Genomic DNA, 18,472 nt, shown 5'->3' with positions numbered 1-18,472 from the left:
GATTTGATTCCAGCTGAAAATATTATGAGAAAGGGCAAAGTGCCTCCCTATCTCCTACATATATGTTAAATTTTCAGCAGGGTTATATCATTTACATGTGCCAACAAATTTATGTTACTTAGGAATTGTGCAAAGTATTTCAGCTTTATAATCCTATGCACTGTAAAATGCAGCCTCACGCCACAACCGGAGCAATTCATAAAGAACCAGAGCAGCTGTTCAGATCTCAGCAGCAGCACCTTCTCTTTTCCCTAAATCTGATACTGTTTGTAAGTCATTACAATTATTGCAAACTTGAAGTAAGTCAGTGTTTCTCATTGAAGTGCCATGGCCCTAGTTTGCCATAGCTTACGTCTGCGATGGTGACACCCGTAATGGATTTCTTTCCTAGGTGGCAATCCTAATTTGAGATCACTGTGGCTCAACAGGGGAGCTGAGGCTGAAAAGCAACGTTGTTGGGCATTTCTGGCATGCTTTCAACTTCAAGATACAGCAGAGGAACTCCAGGCTCTGGAAACTCCTGTCTTTGTTGTCTGCTCCTTGTTACTCTACCTTGTTTTGCAAGTAAAGAAAATCCTAGTTCTGTAACTACCTTCTTTGCATGTTCAACCTATTTCTCTATATCAGTGTTTCTCAACCTCAGCAACTTTAAGATGTATGGACTTCAACTCCCAGAATCCACACATCTTAAAGTTGCCGAGGTTGAGAAACACTGCTCTAAGTACTCTAGAAAAGTTAATTGCAAATTAAGTTAGTTCTTGATGTCTTGAATTCTGGCTGTCTCTAATCATAAACTGAATTACTGGGGAGGACCTATAATGGCATTGCCCTGTCTTGAAACTGTTGCTTTTGCACTTTACATTTGTGGAAGGCTGTGTAATCTGAGATTATGGTTATGATACTTTTTTTTTCCTGAAAGATATCACCTCCCACTTATATTAGTACTTCAAGTTATGTATCCACATCACATCTTGGGAACACAGAACAGTGTTGGGATAATGGAGATGGTTTATAAAAAAAAAACCACTGGGGAAAATAGGTTGTAAAGATTTCATTAAGGGGTTCCATTGTTACTTCTGTAACTGACGAATACAGACTAATGCAGACAAACACAAGTCTGAATTCACTTACAGTTGAATTTTTCATATGGGAAATCCACTGGAGGGATGGTGAAATAAATGTTGAAAATGTAAGCTCTGCTTATTCTGCAGATTATTTGGCATTTATTTACCATACTGCTGGGTCACAATTCTTGGCATGTAATTGTATTTTGTCATCTGTTTTTATTCATCATCATCATCTATTAAATTTATATGCTGTCCAACTTCCAGCTGACAGTCCTAACTGTGTGCTGTATAGATACGTTGGAGCTGTGAATCCCAGAATTCCTATCCATCATGATTTTCATACTTACTAGTTGGGAATTCTGCAAATTGCAGGTCCAGTGCATCCTAAGGATACTGGACTGGGGAAAGCTGGATTCTACTTCAAGGCTCTTAACATTCATATTACCAAACTGTAAATTCTCATAGCCTAAAGCAAGTGAGTCAACTAAAGGAAATTGCTGTGACGTGAATCTTTGTTACTGCCTTTGTAGCAAACATTCAGATCAGATTGCTTTCATTCCATCACCCTTCTATCATGTTCCTATTAATTTAGTCAAGACATTAAGGAAGTTATTTTTAAAAGGTAACTCCATTTTTTTTAACATTGCATAAAATAGCAGAACTGATTAACAAAGACCAAAACAACCTATTTCAAAATAGAACTACGACTGAGCAAACATAGCATTTGATGGTTTTTTAAAGTGCTTAATGTTGGATTGTACATCTCCAGATTCCCAGCCAAAGTTTGTGTGTGTGTAATTAAAGTTTACTATGATTGGAGGAAAAATGAAGGCAAGTACAGCAGGGTGTAGCAACTATAGCAGTGACAGCCTCTGCTGCAGATTCAGATTTTAAAATAAGCATGTACAAATAAAGACATGGTACAAGACTGACATTCCCCTAAAAGGGAACACAGGTAATGGGCAGAAGCATGAATGTTTTTGTTCGCGTCTAACAAAAGCTAAGCTTCTGTCTTAAAACTCTCTCTCTCTCTCTCAGGTGGACAGCCTGTCTTCAGAAGATCTGCATGCATTTATGGCTCAGGCTCTGTGCCTTGAGGAGAAATCAGCTGCTCAGCTTGCAGGCTTGCAGGTATAGACTTGACACAACCATTAATGTAGTACTCATGATATCCCTAAGGTGTACGTTGTGTGGTGTTCTCTTTGACTTAACTCAGATATGCAGGAGATTAGATTAGGGGGTCAGGAGGTCTATTGTCTCTCCTGTTTCATTCTGCTGCTGAACTGTTTATCAGAAATTCTTACTTCTTACTCGGACCTGGCTAAAATTTTATGAAGATCTGCTACCCTGGAGCCCTTGCTACTCAGTGACAGAGTACTACCCAGATTGCTCAGTTGAAAATTAATTCAGACTCCTGTTTCACCATTATTTCTCAATTCTTCTTTGTACATCTTCTTTTGGGCAGATCAGATATATCAAACTATAGAAAGTTTGAGTACTTTCACTTGTATTCTGATAGGGGCACCGGTTTCCAAATTTTTCATCATCTCTTAAGATAGGTTGATCTATTGGGCTGAAGCCTTGTCCTGTGGCAGCTTTCCCAATTTTATGTGTTCTAGATGTATTGGATCTTGATTCCCCCTTCCCTGCACACAGTTCTCAGCTGACATGGCCATTGGCCAACAGAGTTATTTAGACTTCCTAGGGCAAATATTACTTATGCTGTCTTAGCACATAACTGGATTTGAGGGGTTTCTGTTGAGTAGCATGAATAGGACTTCTTTGTTGATAATCTGAATTCCCTGTGGGTGGGTTAAGTCAAGATGTGCTGGCTGGCCTGCAACTCACTGTGTTGCAGAAACCCAACTTATTATTATTGTTCACAGTGTGGTTCCAACTCAGGCAATTCTGTAAACTGTGGCTCAGTTTACCATAGATAGACATGTCATTATGTACGCAGCCTGTATCTATAGTACTTCCCACTCAACATATGCAAGTTCAGTTAGTCTTTAGTTAATTGTATAGTACCTGCATGAAATCACTTTGTAGTTGCAAGCTAATTTGTCGGGAGTTGTGTTGCAACTTTGCTATGGGTCAAGCAAACTATACAATATTTATTTAAAATAAGTTCTGGGCTTGTGATTCATTTGTCTGGTAAGGGTGTTTGTATGTATTTCTTTTTTCTTTTAAGGTCTGCATGTTTAGTAGCTTCAGGCCTGTGCACTTCTTGGGGAAGACAGTGGGTGGGGCATCTTTATCAACCAGCCTCACCTCTGGAATGTTGGGTTGCTTTGAACTGACTCCTCTTTCTCTTTTGACACTCCCTTGTTTGACTGCAAGGTAAATGAGCCTCTCGCAGGTCGTGTGTCGATGCCATTTCCCATTGTTCTCCGGTATATTTACTCTGAAATTCCAAGCATCCTTTGCCTTCCTTCTATATCCTGTCACTACTTGTCTTGTTCTCGACAGGTAAAAAACATTTTTTGTTGGGTTGCTACTAATTTTAATGTTTCTCCTTGTAGGGGGGGAAAAAAAATGTCACACACAGCCCAGGATTTTACATTACAGAACTGTTAACTGCCTGGCTTTATGGCCTTACCCTGTAAAAAAAAAAAAAAAAAAAGCAAACAGAATGTGAACATGTAATGTTGACATATTTTATTGGCATATTTATGAGCACTTTGTAGATAGGCTTACAAATTGCTCGGAAGCAGCTGTTCCTGGACAACCGTTCCTAAAGTCTGTACACAATTAATGATGCCTCCCACTAAAATCAGAAAACTGTGAACAGTTTTCCTGTTTTCCCTGTTTCACATTTGCTATTGTGATTGTAAATGAAAAATCATCAAATAATGATGGCAAAAAGTAAATGAAATGTTATCAAGGGTGCCTGTGCAATTTCTGTCTCATCCCAGCTGGGAATTATGGCTAAAATACTTCTGTTTTCAGCACAAGAATCACATAATCAAATATTGTGCATTTGTATTCCAAAGCAGAAGTTATGGAAATCGTGCAAATATTTACAGAAGTGAATATTTATGGAGTACCCTGCTAAAATGCATATGAAAAATGAATAGCTGGGATTAAAACTGCAGATCTATGTTTCATTAAAAAGAAAATTATCCTCAATTTAAGATGACCAAAAAAACACATCATCATCAACCCCTTCATCTGCCTTCATCACCACATTCTGTACATAAACTGACTAAATAAGTAAAGAAATACATTGAAATAAATACAATAAATAAATTCTCAATGATTGTAAGACAGTCCTCCTATTTCAAATGAAATTTGAAGGAAGAGGCCACTCTTTATACAGTATCATCAGACATAGCATTCTTAGCTTAACTTTGCTTTTTCCTTGTACTAACCTAAAGCAAGAAAAAAAAATAGACCAGTCCATATCCAAACTTACCTATACATCATACTCAGACATAAGTATAGTTTATTGTTTAGCCTTAATATGATGGGCGAATCGAGACATTGTGGTTTATAGATCATGATTTTTGGAAGAACATTCACATGTAAACCCAGCAAATTATGGCTTATTAAATAAACAATACCTTAACTTGAAGTATTCAATCTCATTAACTAGTTAAATTACATTGATTACTGCCAATCACTTAATACAACGATCAGAAAACCATTCAGAGAAGTAACTGAATGTACTGCATAAACCCAGATAGCTTTTGGAGAAAATAGAGATCATGCTCTCTTTTGTTTGTTTGATTAAGCTTTTTGTAGAATTCTAAATGGGTACAAAAGAAAGAATGGGACAAAAACAGATAAGTCTCTCCTGTTAAATAATCTTACCCCACAAAATGGAGCCTGGGTCATTCCCCAAGTTTGGTTCATTTTATTGTTTAATTTTCTTATGACCCTTAATAAATTCTCACTGAATATAGCAGGACTGGTGTGCCTGACATTCTGGATTGTTTTCAATCAAATACAATATTTCTGTAGTCCCAAATAGCTCTGAAAACACACACTTGGGTGTCTAATGTGCGGATGTTTTAGCTTCTCCTCTCCTTCTTTCCCTTCCAGTCTTTGCAACAGTTTTACAAATTCTTTTGATTGATATTTTCAGAATACATCTGTGTTTAATATAATGGAGATGTGAATATTTTCCCTGTTATTCAAAATATGCTTCACCGCCTTGAATCACTCTGATAATACAGTGCATCCCTTATGTTTGCTTTCCAGGGGGTAGATACTATGTTTTTTATGTCATGCCCAGGTTCTGAAGTGTATTTTGCCAAATGGAGCGGGATAATTTTGTTCACCTGGAATAATTCATTTGGCAGGCAATGCTAGGTTTAGCTAGTCAGAAGCAAGTTCCATTTTGTTTAGTTTGATTTACTCCCAGGTCAATTTATTACTGTACTAGGAAGAAAGGTCTGTTGAGCTCAGTAAGATTTATTATAAGTAAAGAGATTTAGGATTACACTCTTAAACTGGGTCTGAAAGCAGAGCATATGTCAGATTTTTCTTTTTATCAATTCCCATCAATAAAAAAAAATGGAGGATTGCTTCCAAAAACTAGTACATAACTGATAGACACAATTGACAACTGCATATCAGTTGGCATTGCCTGTTAAATATTAATACAACTTCTGGTGTATAATGACTAGGTAGTTGAAAGTCTGAAAAACATTCTTTCTTTAGGCTAATCTGAAAAGGGTTGGATAAAGAGAGAAGATAGCATTTATTGGCCTAATGTATACTGCTCCAGCAGTGACCTGTGCTTGGCAGGTGTGGTATGGGGGAAGGGAGCCAGTAGTAAGCAAGTCACAGCAGGCACACCTGCTTGTCATCTGCTCTTGCGCTCCTCTGCACCTGTCTGCCTATCTTCGTTACACAAGAGCAGGAATGCAAGTTTTCACATCTGCCTATGCTTGGGTGGGGGTGATAGTGTAGAAGGCTGGTGGTGAAACTCAAGAAAATCAAGAGTATGTATTGCACGTTCTTTGTATTTACTGGCAAAGATTTTGTGCTGATAATCAAAACAACAGAAGTGTACAGCTCTGGATTTTACAACTTAAAATAATTATATAATCTTAGTAATAATCAAAGGCCAAGTAGGAGAACATATTTGCTGAAAAGACAGCAGAGTAGGGAGGAATGGAATATTCCTCTGAAGACCATTCCTTTACCAGGTACCTGCCCATTTTCCTTCCAGTGATAGGAATACCTGGAGCACAACCTTAGATTATCATCTCGGTATGCAAGAAAGCATTAATTCATGTACTCTTGTTCCATATTGGTCATGGGCACAACATCTGAGATTAGGCATATTGTCAGGTAAAGGCTGCGGTAGACTTGGAATTACAGTACTTTGTTGAATTGTGTTGAACTGAAAGCAGAAGATTAATTAGCCATCACTAAAGGCAATTTTGTTGCTGCTACATCTACACCCAAACTATCCTTATACTGTACAGTGTTTTCCCAAATGGTGCTCTTCAAATGTATTGGACTTCAACTTTCCAGCCAACGTTGCTAATGTGTTGATGCCAATACACCTGGCTGGCTCCAAATGGGGAAAGTGGGACAAAAGATTGAAGTGGCGATTTGTATTTGCCAATGCAGAGTAATCACAGTAAGTACACATTCACATCAGTGTTTTGGGGTTTTTTTATAAGAAAGATAAAAACTACAAAAAGAAAAGAAAAGAAAAAAACTAAAAGAGTGTAAAACACAAGAAAAAAGAATTTTGAAGATTACATAAAGAAGTGACTTCGGACTTTCAACAACAAGAATAAACAGCAATTTCCATAATCAATCCCTTACTCTATATTAAACCAAGATCACATTATTTCTATAAATCATTCTATTAGCACATTATAAAAATAACTAAACACAATTGCTCCTTCCCCTTATATTAAAAGAAAAAGAAATATATAAACCTCCAAATCAACTTCCCCCCCAAAACAACTTTTATTTAATTTTTTCCTTCCTACCAGTATTCCATACTGTATATTTCTGTCCCCTATAATAGCAATCAAATTATAAAAACATTTATATTGTTAACTTGTATAATTAATAATACTATAACAATCTTAAACCTATTAAACCTAAAACCAAGCAAATATTATTATATCTTACAAATCTTAAAAATCAAACAAGCAATACAGTAAATCTTAATCCAAATCATTAAAGAAAGATAAAATCATACAAGCCTTAATATCAATCCAAATAAATATTCTTAATTCTCTACCCTACCTCAAAATAAACCAAAACATTTACATATCTCCATATTACACACAAGGCATTTTTCATACAGAAATCAAACAGCCCAGGTGCCCCCCTTGGAAACTCAGACTTCTCAGTAGAAGAAAAAAAACCTCCCACAGAACAGAGCCTCTTCTTGTCCATAACGTTCCATAAAAAAAAAAAACACCTGCATTTCGGATTTGCAATTCAGTCTGTTCTTTTAACTCCTTCAACACAAAAATCTGGTCATCGGTCACAACAAGAGCTTCAGTTTCGCTGTTGGTAGAAACATCTCCTTCTGCATTAGTATCAACTTCTTCCACAACCTCCTCAGCCAGATGAAACATTTTAAAGCTGATATTTTCTGCAGTGTCCCAAATATCTTGCAGAATAGCTTGACAGGTATCATGAAAGATCTGTTTAAAAATCTGTTTAAACTTATAACAAAGCTCACAATGGAACTCTGAAAAAGTCTCCTTGAAATCCTCCATGTTTCAGGCGGTAGATTATGGCGCCCCCTAGATACTTGACTTGCAAAACGTAGGAGTTAATGAGTTAATAGAAGATCTCTGAAAGTTGTTGACACAGGAGAAAGTATGCCAACAAGCAGCTCTCAGAGAAAGTGAACAGAAAACTGAAGATTCAAAACAGCAGATTCATCGTGTAGGAAAATGTTAAATCCTTCAAATTCAATACAAAAATAATAGCAGGGAGACAATTACTTATTTTCAATCCTCTTCATTATCCAAATGGAAAAACAAGCCAAAACTTAAAAAGATTTTTGAAAATTAATCCCAGAAATAACGACAAGCACCAAGAGAGATAGTTTCTCCTTGCTGTAGAAAGTCTCTCTTAAGTATATATATAAATTGGGTGATTTAGAAATGGGGTGGCTTGACCTAGTGTCCCTTAAGGCTACAGCACAGCTTGGAAATGATGACATCCAGCCTCCTGGCAACTCTTATCAAATCAGAGCAAACACTGTTTGTGATTCTCAGGCTGCAAGTTGCCATTCCAGAGGACAGATGGGATGATTCCAAGCATTTTCCTTGTCTGTGAAAAGTCTCTGGGCTTCAGGAAAAAAACTGCCTGCCCCCCAGAAAAAAATCCCCGCTGCTGTCAGTTCTGTCCGCGGAGCTCACGGACACAGCTGTTCAGTCGGCCATGTCCCCACTGGAAGTCCATTCACATCAGTGTTTTGGAAGTTTTTAGGATCAGCTCTGGACCCAGTTGATCTCACTGTACTGTCTGTTTTGGAGAGCTAAGTCCATTTATTTCTATTTGATGTTGCTGTTTATTGGAAACCACAACAAACCTGATATTTTCTTTGGAATTGCTGTAGCTCTCCATACCTTGTAAGCAATCCATTTTTTCCTTGGTGGATATTCTTTCACCCTACCTCCCTTGGGCTCAAACCAGTTGCTATTAATAACTACCACCACTTGGTAGGAGCTTAGCATCCTGTTCCTGCTGTGTTAATTATCTTCCTCAATCCAGATGCCATAACAGCATATCCCATGGTCCAACTGTTGGGAAAATTGCTCAACTGTAAAATTGCCAAATTGCTAATATTTCATTTTCACCATTCCTAGGGTTTTTTAATGCACCAGAAGAATGATGGCATGACAGCCAGGAAGCCTTTTGGGTTTTTCAATCATTTTGTTTATATTTTTTGCAATCAACCCAACATTTACATAACTCCCACTCACAGTAACCTCTCAGATTTGTTGTTAGCTAACAGATGAATATGCACAAATACATGTTTATTAACATTATACCTATAGAGTATTTGCATTGCTCTGTAATGTTACTAATGCTGATTAAAAAATAAACCAGATTTTTCAACTTTTGTCTCCAGTTTTTAATTTTAACTTTTGTGCTTAGATGTACAAGCTCATGTACTAAAAATATGCATGGTCCATTGACAATGCTATATATGCAGTATTAGAGGTGTACCAAATGTTTTAAAATTAGGAGTGGCATCAGAAAAACAAAGGCTTCAATTTTTGAGTTTCAAAAAACAAATACATAAATCTGTAACCATGTGCTCTTTGCAATAACAAAAATAGCCTTTATTTAGCAGATATGCATTTCCGCATACATAACAAACATCCCTATCAGATTAGTATTTTCTATTCTGTATTTCAGAAGGAGGGGAAGGAATTTGTTACTGGGAGTGGCTTTCCTGAAACACATGTAGTGACTTCATAGCTCAAGCTTAGAGTTTAAAATTAGAGTTTGTGATTTCTGCATCAGCTTTCTTCAATCTGGGTGCCCTTCAATGTAGGAATTTCAGCCAAGTGCCCAAATTGCAATCACGTGACTGCAGGAGGTGGTGCAGTGGTTTGCAAAAGTCATAAGTGTGAGTACAGGTTGTAAAGCACTTTTTCCAAGGCTGTCGTAACTTTGGACTGTCATTAAACGAATGGTTGTTAAGTGAGGACTACCTGTATATGAGCACTATATATGAGATACAAGGAAACCGGTTTTATGTCTATACCAGTGTTTCTCAGCCTTGGCAACTTTAAGATGTATGCACTTCAACTCCCAGAATTCCCCAGCCAGCCTTGGCCATCTTAAAGTTGCCAAGATTGAGAAACACTGGTCTACACAGATCTAATTTAAAAGATAATTCAGCGTATATACTGTAATCACCATTGTGTTCACTGGAAAAAAACCTTTTAACTTGTGCTGATCAGCAGCTCATGTGGCTTCCTCTTTTCCTCAAGTGAAAAGGGGCCTATTCCTGCTGATGGTTCGAATAGTCCACCTGCCCATCTACCCTTCTTCTGCATTACCTTTGGTCAAAACAGGAGTACAGGAAACTGCTCTGTGGGTTTGTCCAAACAGAAATCCCTTTGAACTTTGGAAAGGAATTTAATTGGCTTGGGTTTGATGAATAAACATGGCTTTATTTGTAGTGAGTTTCTTGGTCTGTTTTGATTTTTGAATCCTTCTTCGTTGGGACACCGAAATGTAAAGCGATATTGGGATGTCTGTTTAGGTTCACTCCTGAACCTCGGCTTACAGTAAATATGAGTTTTGTCCTACCAAAGTATCACTTTACACAAATCTGCCTTTGTGAAGCTCAGTAAATGAACCTTTCGTAGCATATAAACCCCAAACTGCTGATTTGTTTACTGTTAAATATTTACTGTGAAGCACTAGGGACTTTTAAGAACTGGTTATTCTAGTTAGTCTCTTCCAGCAAAAGCTATAGTTTGTAAGATCTTTCTGATTTTTAGCCCTCTTGTCTTTGCTTCTTCCTTGATTAGTCAGGAAGGACTTAACATAAATTCCAGTCTTTTTAAAAAAAAAATACATATTAACTGTATTTTCAAAATAAACACTGCATTCTGGTGAGAAAAGGGAACCAGAATTATAATAGTCTGTATCTTTGATTGATGTCGCTTGAATTGACTGAAGGGAACTGAACTTACCACCTCTTTTGAGGAGCAGGTCAACCAAATGTATAATAATAGCCTACAATTTTCTGTGGTCTTAGGCAATTGGTAGTATTTTTATTACAGAGACATTAGGAAGAAAATAATTATTTTAAAATGGTATGACCTTTCAGCACAAAGTGAATTAATTTTACCTGAATGTTCAAAGCAGATGAACAGTACCTTAAAGCTTTCTATCACCATATCCTTCCTTCAGCATTCTCCTTTGATAACATGCTATTAATAAATTAAACTCAGTTTTGCTAGAAAATTCTGTAAAGTAGAGTTAAGCTGTGTCTACCTAGCAAGTTTCATAGCTAAGCAAGCTAGATATAGACATAGATGTAGATATACTGTAGATATAGATATTTTCTTTCTTAGTAGCCTTGAAATTTTATGTGATGTATTCCAGCTGCATTCAATCTCCTGTCTCTGGGAAACTAATGGATATTTTTCTTTTTCTTATATAGGGTGATAGTGGTAGCCACATGATTCATACCTGATGGAGGAAGCAAGTAATACGAATTATTACATTTCTTGCAGATCTTGTTGCAGAACATGGAGTTACCACATTTTTCATTCATGCCCAGCCATTGAGATTCAAATGCATTGTATAAAAATGTAAAATTCTACCATCCGTTCCTGTAGGAACCATCTTAAACCCCAGTAGTTGCTGATCTCACTTTTTTTTTTTAACAGCTTGCCCAAATTGATTCAAGAGCAGTCCAACTTGGTTCTCTCTTTACCCGGGGCTTGGGTGTGCTGGCAATGGCCAACAGTGCCTGCGGTTTCCCCTTTCGAATGGATGATTTAATGCCATGGCATGTATTTGATGGAAAACTTTTTCAAGAGAAATACCACCAAGCTCATAGAGGATGCCCTTTACATCAACTCCTGGACCACAGTGCAAGTATACAGCCTTGGTTGTAGGTTGAGGAAAACCTTTTTGTACTTAAAAATATCAGTAAAACATGTATGTATGTGTGTATGTATTTTATATATATATACAGTATATTATGTTTAGCTCCTGCAACCTCCCAGACTTTCCTGTCTAATGTTTAGTTAGAGAAATGGATCCAGCTTTAGTCATAATTAGAGTAGACATAATTAACTCAGTGGGACATAAGTTGGTCGTGATCTTCTTTAAGCATTACTAATCATGGGTCTAGCTTTAGAAGTGCTGTGCAATCATGGAATATTTGGAATCTCTTTAAGTACGTAGAAACATTGTGTTTATAAAGGATGGATTAGATAAATGCCAAAATGTTGATGCAAAGATAGCTCTCCACTAGCAATATTTCAGTGTGTTTCATAAATATGAACAAAACACTTCTATCTGAAATAAGTGTTCAGTTGCAAAAGCCCAGGTTTTTATAAATTAAAATAAATCTTTAAGATACCAGAGGCAATGTTTGCACATAGCTCTAAATCATGATTTAATATTTCCTGGATGAGTAAGATTTATGCTCGTCATTTCAGTCTTTTCCTCATGTATGAGGAAGACTAAAAACTGTTGAGTTTTGATTAATTCACTATTAGACAATAAGCCATTTTTTTTAATGAAGCCATACCTGCTGGAATTGGACATGTTGAGTGCAGGAAGAGGAGATTAGACAAACAGCTTTAATCCAACCATATTTTGTCTGTCTCTTTGGATGGGGTAGGGGTAGACGAGTAACCCTAGTTACTAGCACACACTTTTGTGTTTAATATCTGAACCAAACCTTAATTATTTCATTTTAATTTGCCTCAAAAGGAATGAAAATTTGTCAGAGTTACCAATACTTCTTCACCTACAGGAATTACGATGCACAAAATTTCAGAATCTGATGGCCCTTATTTGCAAAGCAGGCTCAGCAAAGGGAAGGCGAATCCAGAGCAGACCACGACCAAACAGCTTTATGATAGGTAAGTGTTATCTGAATTCTTTAGAAAATCCACTGCATATCACTGTTCGTCATTTGTGAAAATATATCCTCCTCTGCCAAAACATTGTTTTTTTAAACTGATTAAAAAATTATAAGATCCAGTGATGTGACACTTCCCAGTTAAAATGTTGATGAGCTTTGCTCCAGCAATATTTGTTATGTAAACTGAGTACTCATAGAAGAAGTACACTGGAAATAAATGCCATATCTGATTTCCTATGTAAATAGAATTCCATGCAAAAAAAAAAGAGTATGCTCCATATACACGTAAATGAGTGGCAGTTCCTTCAGCAAAATAGAGATGCATTCTTCATGTAGGACAGGGTGCACTTAGAATATTCCTAATCCCGCTGATACAGGAAATTGATCAAATCTGAATTTGCTTGAACCATGTGTACAATAAACGTCACATCTGTTGCTACTACATTTTAAAGAAGTGGCAGTTACATGTCTCCATATTTTTTTTCCATTCTTGCTTTAAAAATAGGATCCTAACTGTTTTGTCTACAAAGTGTTTCTCAACCTTAGCCAGTTTAAGATGCGTGGACTTCAACTCCCAGAATTCTCCAGCCAGCATGGGGAATTCTAGGAGTTGAAGTCCACGCATCTTAAACTGGCTAAGGTTGAGAAACAGCGGTCTACAGAAACGTCATTTTACATGTAAATATGGGGCAACTTTTTCATTAGTGTGCTATCCCTGTCCAAACATTCTTTTCAGGGAAGCATGAAAGGGGCAGAGGTTCTCACCTGCAGCTTCAGAGCAGAATTCAGTCTCATTCTTATCAGCACCAGGGCAAGGAAAGCCAGTGGCGAAGGCCTCAGCAGACTGGTTCCTCCTCTGAATCTCAGCCTCCAGGTAAAAAAATCACATATTTTACAACTGAAATACTAAGCTATAATCTTGAAATTATTTCCTTACAACTTTTTTCACTTCACTTTTTTTTTTTAAGTTAAGGTATGGGTCAGGATCTTGATCTTAACCTCTGACAATGGTTAATTGATTTTATACAGTGAAAATAGTGAGTAAACAGGAAGAGGGCTCGTAAGGCAAAACTAATTTTTCTAAGAATGACAGAAATAAATAACCACATCAAAACAGAGTTATCTTATTCCAGCATATCTTTCTTTCTCACATATCTGCAGGATTTTCCTGTTTGAGCAAAGCCATTCTGTGTTTGTTTTGCATCAAATTCTTAAGGAATTTCACTAGCCAGCACACCAGTTGCCTGTCCTCTCTTGTTCTAATTTGTTCCTCAGTTCAGTAAAGCTTTTGTGCAGAATCTTTGTTGAATAGTTCTTGGACATACTTGAAAGTGAGCTCCGAATTGCAATAAAGGCTGTTCCCGCTTTCAAGCTTGAGTTTTCTTCAGTTTTTCAATGGGACAATTAAAATATCACACTTAATTGTCTGCAATTTGGCTCTGTAATTGTCTGTAGTTGGCAGCCTTGTATTAGTCCTCTTAAAACATCAAGCTTAGAGCATCTGTTAATTTATCAGCTGAAATGACAAAAGTGTGATTTACCATTTTAAACTGTCTGATCAAGTCTGTCTCTAGCACTTCTTAGCTGTTTAAGGGTTGTAAGAGAGGTGCACTGGCAGAATAGGATACTAGTGAAAAGGTGTTCTTTTTTTTAATCAGAACATGAGGAAGATTTTTTTTAGGGGTATCACTTTTTAGCTTAACCTGCCATCAAGCTCCTTGGAGGAACAACAGAATTCACCTGGAACTTCCCAACTACTTTACTGCACTCAAGTCATTCTGAAGACAGGTCATCCATCTACAATATTTTTGACAGACATTTATCTTACTTTTTGAAACAAAGATCACACTGATGGCTAATTCCAGGAGTTGCAGTGCCAATATACTTGGAAGGCTCCAGAGTAGAGAAGGATGGTCTGGAGAATATTGCTCTGTAAGAGAAAGACTATATGTAGAATATTAGCATTATTGTTTGTTGTGTTACTTCCTCCATCTCTCTCTCTCTCTCTTTGTTTAAAAATGAACATCTTTTCCTCAGACTGTAGATCAGATTATCCATGATAAAAATCTAAAATCTATCCGTCCAGTTTCTTTTCCCACTCCTGTTGTTATAGCTCTGAGATGTTTTGTGACCTTTCATAAATCACAAAATTGCAAGGACCAAAATAGAAAGACTGTATGGTCAAGAATGGATGTCAGTGTGGGCAGTTTCTGAGATATCAGTTCCTGAAAGAAATAAATGGTATTTGAAATGTTCTAAAGAAGGTATTTCTTTTCTGTGAACATTATAAGATAATCTCTTCCCAAACCTCAGGTCCACGATACAGACCAAGATACCAATCCTCAAGGGGACAATTCCAGCTGGCTCCTCGGTAAGTGGGTTCTGAAGAAAAGAGATAAGTAAAAGAAACCCTGCTTTAACATCTATATGAGGCCACTGGAAGAGGTCATCTGTTGGTCCAGGTGAGATATCATCAATACCCTGATGATACTCAGCTGTATGTCTTTATCCTGGGCCAAACTGCAGGTGCTGCGAAAGTCTTGACCTGGTAGTCGGAGGCTGTTCAGAACTGGATGGGATGAAACAGGCTGAAGTTGCGCCCAAGCAAGATAGAGTTATTGTTTGTACAGAAGGGATCTATGCCAGCTCCAGTGATAACTCTTGAAGGGGTGGCACTCCCCCAAAAGAACAATTCCATGACTTCCAGATCCTTCTGAGCTGATGACTATTGCTAGATAAATACATGGAGGCTGTGGCCCAGGGGCCTTAGCCCAGCTCCAGCAGGAAACAGAGGAATGGTACCTTTGCAGCCAGCTAGGGTCTTCCTGTAGCCATCACTCAGATTTCTTTTCCAAATGATCAGACAAATGCACACTACAGGCATTGGAAATATGGATTGGGGGTGCTATCGCTTTTGTGTAGAATGGGGGACAAGCAGTTTTTGTTACTCCAGGCATGGCAACTGTTCTAAAAAAAGGCACTGGTTGAAATTTTTTTCATTCTCTTAGTAGTCAGCTGGAGGGACCACTGATTGGCTCATTGTATACTCCATGTTTCAAGGTTGTGGTGTGGAATTTCTTCTAACTTCTATGGCTGGTCTTCCTAGGCTCTTGGGTACCTTGGGGTTGCTGAAGACTCTGTTATATCTGCACTGTATATCTGTAGTAACTCATGCCTTTATCCCTACATGTTGGCTTACACTCTACATGCAGCTGCCTCTGAAGACCACACAGAAACTGCCAGTGATACATACTGTGGTGGCCTATATGTTAGAGCAGTGCTTAACAACTCAGCCTTAACAACTTTAAGAAGCATGGACTCCAACTCCCAGAATTCCCCAGCCAGCCAGTTGGTCCACCAATTAATGTTGCTGAGGTTGAGAAACACTGCTCTAGATAGTAGTTTGGCCCCCTCACTGTTGCCGTTACAAAGACTTTTAAAATAGCTGTTCCTGAGAGTCTTTGAGGGGTGAATGGTCACCATTGTGCCTGTTGTATTATGGAAGATTTGTGGGTTTTACTATGTTTTATGCTTTTATGATGGAAGAGTTGTTTTCTGGGCAGGAAGGAGAATTGTTATACCTCTTTTCCAAAGGAACCCTTCATTTTCATTCTTTCCCTTTGTTTTGTATGGAAAGAGTGTAATAGAATCATAAGAGGGAGACTGTCAAGACAAGGATTAAATAATACTGTGTTCCTTGGGCTGTGCAATTCCTGTGAAGAGATGTTTCAGAACATGTGCGACATGTGCAAAGCAGCTCTTTTCCAATTGTAGAAGCAGTTACACCATTTTTTGGGCTCACATGGCTTTCTCAGAAGCTGCTTCCAGTTGCTTCCACTTTCATGTGCATGCACAGCCAGCTGAAAGTACCTTCCAAAGGAACTATACAAGCCTGGGAAAAGACATAGCTGCTTTAATGAGTGTTCCCCATGTTCTAAAGCACCTCTTTGAAAGGACTTGCATAGCCCTAATATCTCCTTAGCAAGAGGTTCCCCTGTTTGGTTTTCCTTGACCCATCTACTAACAACCCTGGCTCAGGCATTCCATCTAGGGAGCCTTTTTGATTCAGTTTATAGGACTATGGGTAATAGCAGAAACTATTATGAACATACCAAGATAGTCCCACAGTGTCTTTAACATTACTTCCTATTGTCAAAAAGCAGGGATCAAATTCTCTTATATATGTGTTTGCATTGGAGAGAAAAGACAATACAACTATTCAAAATGTTGCTGAATGATTTTTTATGCATTATTCCACTAAAATGTTTAACAGCAAAATAAACATTGTTCCATCAGAGACACTGAACATGCTTTCCCTACCCCTAAACTTTTAATAGTTGCTTTTTCTTGCAGGTGATTTGGTCTAGATCATAAAGCAATTTTAAAAAGTTGATTTCATAATAGCAATCCATACAGAGGAGAACTTTAAATTTAGATAAGTTATAGACCAGCTATCAACATAACTTGTGCTTTTGACATTCAGTCGGACTCAGTATCTGAACCTGGAATGTGTGCTGCAGGCTTTTGAGATGAAGGAGACAGATATAGTATAGACACTTTTAAAAACGTATTTTATTTATTTTTATTTGCAATTGTAAAATAACAGAGAGTTGTATATGCAATTTGGCTAATGTAAGAAATTATTATTACAGGCGGTTGTTTAGTGACTGCCTTGTTTAGCCACATTTGCAGTTACAACAGTGATAAAAAAAAAGTAAATTTGTGATCAATCCTCACATTTATGACCTTCATAGGTTTGGAAAGCTGAAGTAATATCATAAGCACAGTCGCAGTTTCACTTAGCAATCGAGTTGCCAGTCCCAATTGTTGCTAAATGAGGACTAAAGGTAAAGGTAAAGGTTTCCCTCGACGTAAAGTCCAGTCGTGTCCGACTCTAGGGGGCGGTGCTCATCTCCATTTCTAAGCCTTGGAGCCGGCGTTGTCATAGACACTTCCGGGTCATGTGGCCAGCATGACGACTCGGAACGCCGTTACCTTCCCGCCGAAGCGGTACCTATTGATCTACTCACATTGGCATGTTTTCGAACTGCTAGGTGAGCAGGAGCTGGGATTAACAACGGGAGCTCACCCCGCCGCGCGGTTTCGAACCGCCGACCTTCTGATCGGCAGCTCAGCGGTTTAACCCGCAGCGCCACCGCGTCCCATTCAAATGAGGACTACCATTATTATTATTATTATTGTTGTTATTGTTGTTGTTGTTGTTGTTGTTGTTTCCGATGCAAATGTTTCAAGGGGAGTAGTTCTCACTTACTGGAATGAATTGTTCATTTTGCTTCATAACTATTTACTTTCGTTTTTAGATGGCCAAGATGACACTCCTCAAGGCTATAAATGAATAAGACAAGTCTGAGCAGAGAAGGAGTTCTTATAAAGTATGCAATTAATTCTTTGAGTAAAAGGATTCATTGAATTGATTGGTTTTTATGATTTGTAAAGCATAATAGGGCACAAAATATCTTTTGCGAAATAAAATGCAAGATGCCTTGCCCTTTAAAAGTGCATGCTCTCATATTGTCGCACCATTGACAACAGGATTTCTTTCTAAACAAGCAGTTTCAAAATCTGTGGTTCAAATATACTGTAGTTAAGATTAACCACAGTTTGTTGGGTTTGGATTACATGACAACCTGCAATTATTTAAAGACAGTCCAAAGCTGCCAGAACCTCTTGTTGTGACTGTCACAGCAAATGTGGGGAGGGACAGACAGGAGCTACTTTCTTTATTAGCTTAAAAAAAAACATGGTTTATGTGACATTTAAACAGAGACATGAGGGGGAAAGGCCCTATGAAATGGGATTTCTGAATCAAATATAGTAAATA

General features: G+C 37.7%; 1 protein-coding gene across 4 annotated transcripts in view; it reads left to right on the top strand.

Annotated features, from left to right (window-relative positions):
• FAM120B (family with sequence similarity 120 member B) overlaps positions 1-18,147 on the top strand; it is a 34,670-nt gene extending 16,523 nt beyond the window's left edge. The window contains exons 5-10 of one of the 4 annotated variants that reach the window (XM_063307301.1): positions 392-564; positions 2,106-2,198; positions 12,520-12,628; positions 13,367-13,504; positions 14,944-15,001; positions 17,952-18,147. In XM_063307301.1, the coding sequence (XP_063163371.1) occupies positions 392-564; positions 2,106-2,198; positions 12,520-12,628; positions 13,367-13,504; positions 14,944-15,001; positions 17,952-17,964 (584 nt within the window). In that variant the 3' untranslated portion in view covers positions 17,965-18,147. Of the gene's footprint in view, positions 1-391; positions 585-2,105; positions 2,199-11,419; positions 11,677-12,519; positions 12,629-13,366; positions 13,505-14,943; positions 15,002-17,951 lie in introns of those variants that run through there. The other 3 variants (XR_010068221.1, XM_063307310.1, XM_063307316.1) reach the window with 3 other exon arrangements.
• Positions 18,148-18,472: the final 325 nt, after the last annotated feature.

The sequence above is a fragment of the Candoia aspera genome, chromosome 1 (assembly GCF_035149785.1).
Source record: "Candoia aspera isolate rCanAsp1 chromosome 1, rCanAsp1.hap2, whole genome shotgun sequence".
Taxonomy (NCBI): Eukaryota; Metazoa; Chordata; class Lepidosauria; order Squamata; family Boidae; genus Candoia; species Candoia aspera.
The sequence above is the reverse complement of the archived record's forward strand: the minus strand, read 5'-3'. Positions and strand labels throughout refer to the sequence as shown.